The sequence below is a fragment of the Metopolophium dirhodum genome, chromosome 5 (genome assembly GCF_019925205.1).
Source record: "Metopolophium dirhodum isolate CAU chromosome 5, ASM1992520v1, whole genome shotgun sequence".
NCBI classification, from domain to species: domain Eukaryota; kingdom Metazoa; phylum Arthropoda; class Insecta; order Hemiptera; family Aphididae; genus Metopolophium; species Metopolophium dirhodum.
The window spans coordinates 23,789,884-23,798,782 of NC_083564.1; the positions used below are offsets into that span (position 1 = coordinate 23,789,884).

At 31.1% G+C, this 8,899-nt stretch overlaps 1 protein-coding gene across 1 annotated transcript; it reads right to left on the reverse strand.

Annotated features, from left to right (window-relative positions):
- Nucleotides 1–4,430: 4,430 nt before the first annotated feature.
- LOC132945833 (trypsin-1-like) lies at nucleotides 4,431–8,854 on the reverse strand. Its single transcript, XM_061015614.1, has 7 exons — nucleotides 8,652–8,854; nucleotides 8,378–8,576; nucleotides 8,133–8,233; nucleotides 7,412–7,591; nucleotides 7,152–7,316; nucleotides 5,653–5,849; nucleotides 4,431–4,784 (listed from the first exon to the last, which is right to left on the reverse strand). Exons 1-7 carry the CDS (start codon nucleotides 8,713–8,715, stop codon nucleotides 4,572–4,574), a joined length of 1,119 nt encoding a protein of 372 aa, XP_060871597.1. The 5' UTR covers nucleotides 8,716–8,854; the 3' UTR covers nucleotides 4,431–4,571.
- Nucleotides 8,855–8,899: the final 45 nt, after the last annotated feature.

Below are 8,899 nucleotides of genomic sequence, written 5' to 3' on the forward strand. Positions count from 1 at the left end.
GGAAATTTTGAAACTGATTTTTTTATAAAACATTTATTTTGGAAAACAGTTTACATTCAAATTATTATTTATTTGAGAACAAAAAAAGTTTAATTCGTGATAAATAGCAGTATAGAAAGTTTGAATAATTATAAGGATCGCGCTGCGAGAAGAACGCTCGTTTGCAGGCCACGCCGACTCTATCAGGCGGCGATCTAAATTTTTTGCATTTTTTTCCACGTTTTTTTTTCGTGTTTTTTCGTTTATTTATTTCGATTGAAATAACTGTTGAACTTTTTTTTTAAAATTAAATACGGTTGCAACTTAACTACCCTTGCAAGGATATTTTTTATTACGATAAGCAATTAATATTTGAAATTTTTGAAACTGTTTTTTTTATAAAAGATTTATTTTGGAAAATAGTTTACAGTTTACTACTCCACAAAATCTAACTCAGTTACAATAACAACAGCCCTAATCTATTATAAAAGCTAAAACATTAAGGATAAAAAAAAAATTAATTCGTGATAAATACTTATATAGAAAGTTTGAAACATTATAGGTGCCTACAATAAAAACGATGATTCATTGACCATCACATTTGATCTGTAATTATAAATATAAATTTAATATAAATTTACCTAAAAGAACATCGATTGTTGTTACAACTAACGATCTTACAATATTATTATAAACATTAGTGATTACTGATTAGTCTAAGCAGTGTTGCAAAGTATTTTAGTAAAAGTATTCAAATACTTTTTTATTATTTTTTATTTTGAAGTATTTGAATGGTATTTTAAATACTTTTTTTTTACTATTCAATACTTCTGAGCGAAGCGATGAATGTATTGATTTTACAATGTTGTGTGTGTTTTTTTTTTTATTTTTGTGTCTGTCATCACCTTTTAGGACAGTAAAAGTGCTTGGATTTTCTTCAACAGTAACTTTTCTGATAGGAAAGTGAAACTAGTTGGTACTTTGGCGGGGACAAAAGTAAAAATTTCCCAGTAGTTTTCAAAAGCGACGTGAAAAACAAAAGAAAAATTAAGGAAAAACGGAAATTTTTACGCAAAATCTGTTTTCGAGAAAATTGATTTTGGTTTTTGGTGTAACTCTAAAACAAATGACCGTAGGGACATGAAATTTTGACTGAATGTTTATAATTGCATTTCCTATACACCATAACATTTTCCAAATATTTTGACTTATTTTGAGCTGTTTACGGACATTGTCAAGTTCCATTTTTTTTAGTTTTTTTTTTCTATAAATATCAATAAAATTTTACCGGTTGAGTAAAAAAGCTTGAAAATTTAAATATAAGGCTCCTGATATATAAGCTTTTATGAGCGTCTGAAATTTATATTTTTACAACATTTGATATTCACTCGATTTCTCATGTAACAATTTTCTTATTTTATTGTAATTAAAAAACGAATGACTGTAGATACTTGAAAATTTCACTGAACGTTTATATTAGCATTTTCTATACACCATAAAATTTTGACTCTTTTTGAGCTGTTTACAGACATTGTCAGTTTTCAATTTTTTTAGTTTTTTTTCTATAAATATTAATAAAATTGTATTTTTTTGGTAAAAAAGCGTGAAAATTTAATATAAGGCTCCTGATATATCGTTCTAATAGCAGTTGAAAAATATTATATATAGGCACAATTTTTTTTATAAGCATTTAAAGTTCAAATTTTGACAATTTAATTTATAATTTAATAATTATTTTGTAGTTAAAAATGTATAAAATGTTCAACTTTTATAGCTAAGGATTGAAAATTTAAAACAAGGCTCCACGTAAATAGGTTATATATAAATTAATTTATTCACAATAATATCATCAACTATACTTGGTAATATAATCATAGGCTGACCGACCGTTTTCGCTCAGAATCGTTTTTCTAATACAATGATATTATATCATTGAATTCAAATTTAACACCATCCATTACAGTGACCCACTTACTTTGTAATACTGTACAGCAGAGCGACATCCACTTACCCACTTTTTTTTATTCTTTTAATTATTAATTTGTTTCTACTTACTATTTTATTATTCTTGTTAAATAAAAATACCATACCGTCGTGGTTTTGCTTTAACATTACAACAACATAATATTATATATTCATCATTTATGCCTTACAGACAATTTGGTATCGGTTTTCGTCGATTAAATGTTTTTTTTTTCTCCAGGAGACAGTTTATTGACTATTGTCGACGAAGATCGAAATGATGCATCTGTAGTCGGTATCACTATTAACTTAAGTCAATAACAAAATATATATGTAAAAAGCTTTTGCTTTTCAATGACAGTATGAGATATCCAAATACATATAGCTTTAAATTAATATATATAACTCTGTAGAGAAAAGTTCATTGTTGTGGCGCAACTAACATGACTGATCAGAATTTTGATTATTGAACGAATCATGTTTTAAAATGCAATTAACAAATTTTTTTATTTTAACAAATTATTTAAGAACTAAAAAGTACAAAGAATTTTTTTTTTTTGTATTTGAAGATTATTTTAAATACTTCTGAAAAGTATTTGAGTATTACCAAAATACTTTACTATTTATAGTATTTGGGTGATATTTTAAACACTTTATTTTAAAAGTATTTGAGTAATTATTACTTGAATGCTTTTAAAAAGTTTTTTTTACAACACTACCAGTAAGATATTGTAATGCTATTATTTAAAATTCAAACACAACAATGTTTTATAGTAAAATTACTAATTTAATGTGCAAACAATTTACCTAGTATTGTACGTATTACGGTAATATTCATAATCAATGGTATTACCTAATCTAGTTTCAAGATTTTTCTTAAAAAAAATAGTAATATCTAAACAATTTTTTATGAGCGTTTAAAATTAAATGTCACCTTTTTAGTAATAGTTACTTTCATTGATCTAAATAACTAAAGCGTAACATACATATAAGGTTAATATTACTTGTATATATTTAATAACATAATAATCGGTATTTAATTAACTTATAAATATCTTGGTTTTAAATATTTTAGAGGTATCAATTGGTCTAAAAATATATTTATCTGACAGTTTATCATCATCAAAACCATGCATGAAACATTTTCATTTATTCGTGTAACTATTGGCTATTTTAGTCATTTATTTTTCATAAAATCGTATAACAAGTATACCAATAATTGCGAACGAATCATTAGTTTTTATGATAATTATACTTATCTTAAAGCAATACATTATTACCTAATACCTATGATATATTGTATCGACAAATATTATTAAAATTGATCTAAGTGAAGGGACAGAAAATTTATAATTTTGACTCCCCAACACCTATTGAAACTTCATAGTTCATACAACCATGAAACATGACGTCTACGTAACGTTCATATTTAAAATTAGTAGTTACTAACCTCCTGATCAGATATTATAGTAGCTGATACAGTTGCGTTAACTGTATCAGGGAGAACAAATTTTAAATTTACAATAATTCGTTTGGCATATTTTTCGATTGATATTTGTACTTGTGTGGACAAAAAAAAACTTAATATACATTTATTATGAATTAAACTATAACGTCTGGTCGAATATATTTACATGCGAAACTTTGAATTTAATAATGCAAGTCTACCTATTTATCATGCCAGCCGAATTATTCTGTTATTGAATTTAAAATAAAATCCTTAAAATATTTAATACGACATGCGAGATCATTAACTATATTGCGTATTGGGTTTGAGCTAAGAGAGCATATAATATTAATATATGCGTAAGTATAGCTAATAGCATATTTCCAAGAACAAGTCTATAAAATGAAAAGTCTCATTTCAGACCCCAAGGCTTAGGTCGTTAAAAAATAGTTTGGAGAACTGAAAACATTAAAGCAGATCTGAACAACATAATTTAAGATATCTGTCCACGTAATAATATTTATAACGTGTCCGTTATTAACGTTATTTCAATTTTCAATAATAATATACACATTGTATTACATTGTTCACACTTTGCTAATCTCTATACGAGCAAAACATTTTACGTACCTACGTCATATTGTGAAATAATGTTACTTTTTTACGTTTCCCGAAACACTGTTTTAGATTTTAATAATATCATCTACTGTCGATCAAAAGTTACGATAAAATAAAATAATAGCTTCGGTTTTAAAAAAAAAAGTATACTCAAACCAGTCACACCTTTAATGGCACGTCGTGTATGTATAAAGTCCAACGTATAGTTTGAAATAATAATAATACTATAATAGCTTATTATTATTATTTATTATTGTTATTACTGATATTTTCGTATATAATACAAAACATAATAATACCTATGTAATATGTTCAAAAACATGAACGTTGTTTCGGTGTGACTGGAAATCGATCTCCTTTCATCGAGACCAACATCAAGGTGAAATACTTATAACTATAAGTGTTCACACAATATACATAATAATATGATATGAACTGTTTATATTTTTATAGGCGTAATACGCGACAATAAACGCACGGACACGTGTTACAAGTAATAATAATCATAATTAAATATAATGAAAAAAAAAAGAAAAATCGCAAGAATGTCAAATCGTCGTGTGCGCTAAATATTATGCTTATATGGGTTATATAATGGGTAGCTGGGTTGTTCATAATAGCTGGCGACCGTGTCTCTTATCCAATCCGAGTAACAAGACACCGCGGTGTAGACTCCAGGATAGGTCGGATGGGCACAGCCCAGTCCCCAGCTGACGATACCGCACAGGTAGAAACGGTTGTCGTCGGCCAGACAAGTCAACGGGCCGCCGGAATCGCCCTGTATAATATGATGAAAAAAAAATTTAAAAAAATCATCAATTTTCGTAGCCGTCAAAAACTAAGTCGCCGCATTATTATTACACGACGATTAATTTAAAAAAAATATATATTTATCATAGTGACCGCATATACTAGGTATATGAATATATTAAAATATAATAAGTACATCTAATTTTTTCGTGGCAAACGAGTGATGGTATAGAGAACGAGAGGCGCGCGTTAGGTTAAAATAAAGCGTATTGGTAAAAAATACCTAAATACGAATCTTAATTTGTCCGTGAGATGTATATTGTATAATTCGCGGTTCGGCCCAATGGCCATATATAATGGAACGACGCAATATAATAATATATTATATTACACAATATATAATATAATTTAAGAGGATGTCACTATTTGTTTTCTCTCTCTGGCCCACGCGGCGCAGCATTATTATAGACGAAACGCATTAACGCAGAATCATTTTTTTCAATGTTTTTAAGTAATCTTAGAGTAAAATCAGCCATTACGAAAAACATAGAGAATAATATTTTTGAGCCAATGACATAATATCGATTTTATGTCTCATTGTTATTTGACTTTGCGGTATATATACGACTTTTAAAACAAACAAATAAATGTTGTACATTAAAGTGATGTTTAAATATCGTTTCGAGACAATTTCATTTTGACAAATCGATATGACATTCCCTCAAAATTATTATTCTCCGTATTTTCCGTGATGGGTGATTTCACTCTACGATTACTAAAAACATAGACAAATAATGATCCCGCGCAAATGCGTTTTGTCGCGCGTGGGCCGGATAGAGAAAACAAATAGTGCGCTGACGTCCTCTGTTAATATTATTTGCTATTTGTGCTCGTACTTGACAAGAGTCCGCCTCGTATTCCGGCGTTCCCGCTCCGCAGACCACACACTGACTGACGTAATCTCCGTAACCCGCGTGGTTGTACAAGTTCAGACAGTCGTCCACCGCGATCAGTGGCAATCGCACTTTCTGCAGGACGTGCGCGAACCCTCCGTTCTCGGACAACCGTCCCCATCCCGTGACTACCGCCAAAGCTGTGTAAAATATATAAATATGTAATATATATATATGTAAAATACAGAAACGTGACCGGGTAATTACCAAACGCGTGCATTATAATAATATGATATCGGTGTGAGTTTATATGCGGGTCGTGTACGATCGGTGGCGTGCTAAGCTAGGGTGGGGTACGATATGCATTTTTGACAGTTTTCAGACCACGTTATATATAATATAACGGTAATATGTAAATGTAAATATTGTATGGAAATATTACACATTCCTTGCTTTATATCGTTTATTATATTTTATAATAAGCCAAAAGTGAAGGGATGTGACACCCGCATCACCCCCTTGAGCACGCCCCAGCGATCGCACTGTAAATTGTAATTAAGGAATATACAACAACTATATATTATAGATTTATAGAGTCGTCCAAAATTTTCTATTCGCTGCTGGGAATCACACATTAGACCGTTACACTGTCCACCGCAGCTTGTAGGTAACGTGATATTTGGACGACTCTGTATGTGCACACGTGTGCAGCAAATGCAGCATAGAACAGTATATTATTATGGTCGCCATAAATTAGATTTCGCAGGTTAATATTTTTCACTTAATCACCTGCAGATGTACATTTTTAAACAAAACTATTGGAGGAGATACATATTATAATGTATATTAGTATACCGAGGCCACCACCCCTACTGCAGGTTACTATACATTGAGACCGGCTATTATAATATTGTACTATTGTGCATACTGGTAAAATATTGGATTATATTATAATTTTTAATTATATTTTAATAGCGCTGAAATTGTCAACGACCAATTGACCACCACCTGGCAACGCAAACTTTCGATGAGCCTACCTATATTAACTACCGAATTTCAGTCAACAGGTTAAAAAAAAAGGACAACAACAATTTTCTCGTTCTCCGCATTTCAACAGGTGGTGGTGGTAAGCAATGTGTGTTTTTATTTTGCGTTTTAAAATAAAATAATAAAATATATAGGACTTGTTAATGTATATCATAATAATATAGTATCTAGGTATACCACCGATATTCTCCAACAAAAAGCAACTGTTTCGGAATATTCCTCTTAAGTCTTAATCATTCGCAATATAATTAATATATTATTATAGATATAATATAATGTAAATATTGTAATGGGCAATGGTGCTGTATACAGAATATCTGTAGTCTGTATATATCGGTATATAGGTCCCTGTATACATAAAGTCTATTTTTAATTTTTTTTTACATTTTGAACCGGCGACTGGGGGTGTCTGCACTGACGCTATAGTCACTTCACCCCACACAAAGTCTATTTACCATTTTCGAATTGGGTCTGCGGTCTTGGAATACAAATCGGAGACACGTGACTGCCGTCGAACACCAACGCCGGTAACACCTTGAGCAACGCGATGTCTCTGGAAAACCATTTCTTGTCGAACCCGTTAAAATGTATGTCCGTAACATTCACTCTCTGGTCGTAATCTTTCGGGGAGAGAAATGACGATTATCAAATAACGTGTCCATAAGAATGATAATATATTATATACGCGAGATGGTTTGAACGAAAAACCACTTACTCTCGACCGTGTAAAGGTCGTTTTTCCCGGCCACCACGGACAGAACTACGTTTTCCGACAGTCCGACCACACAATGCGCTGCTGTCAACACCCAGTTTTCGTTGATTACGGATCCGCCACACACATGTCTGGCCGTCTTGCCGGTGACGATTTGCAACGATATCTGCCACGGGAACTCGCCTGCAGTACGTATAATATTATGAACAGGGTGATATTATTAATTCAGAGCACGTGTGCGCCGTTTTTTTTTTTTTTTAAATTGTATGCATTCATTCAAATTCTGATTTCGACCTATATGTACTGCACCTGCTCGCGGAGAACACATCGTATTATTATCTTAAATATTTTTTTTACGAAATTTATAATAAAACAACCTGTCCTGTGCGAACAAAATTTTTTTCTTAAAACAACCTCTTTTTTTCCTGCGAATTGTTAATAGGTGGGTTTGTTTTTAAAATATCCACGTATTTAAATTGAAATTTGAACCAGTACCTAGTTACAGTGTGCGGGGTTGTCAGTGCAGCATATTATATTATTATGGTCCGATTGCAAATAAAAGGTGTATGTACGCGGACATGCGGTAAGTGCACTGGTTTAGGTAGGTGGCAATTAAATTCAAATTCGGAACATATAATGTATGAACATTATAATAAATTATAAGACAGTAATATAATAATAAAATGCGTATTATAATATTATATCGTCGTGCAATCTTTATTACCTGGTATCGAATCCGTACCGCCGACTATTCGACTATTGCCATCGGACCTCGACCATTCACTCGTGCCCTGCACACCACAAGGCACAGAGTAGTTCAGAAAACTAGAAATAAAAAATCCAACATAATATATTGTCATGTACCTATGGGCAATGTATTGCCTAAACAATAATTTTAATATTATTATATTATTAGAGAGTAATAATATAATATAATAATAAAGTTGGTAATTTATAGATTTAGTTTACTCGTGTAATTTGTCGACGTTGTTCGCAACCTGTATAGTTTGCTCGATATAGATTGCATTCGAGCTCGTGAATTCTTCGGTGAAATGTTGGAAACTAGTGAAATAGTCACGGAAATAATCATTCCAATCGTACGGATCATCGACGAAGTAGAAATTTTCTCCAGATTTTATTTTTGAATTTGATTTCGACATACTATCTCCTAAATAAGTTATCAAACACATATTAAATTAACTCTAAACATAAACGGATGTAGGTAGATAATATTATAACATACCGGCAATGCATTTTGTTGCAGCCGTGTGCAGTATTGCTAAACCAAACAGAGTGACAACGATCATGATCGACTACTGGACTACAGACATACTTTTATTATTTTTATTTAAATAACACTGTTAAATGTTTTGCCTTAAGGCCTATCGTCAGTCGGCTGACGGACAACATTTTCTAAATATCGCTTTGGTTATCGTTGCATCTTCTATGTACATATAAGTATAATAAGTTACATAATGCTAATGGTGAAAA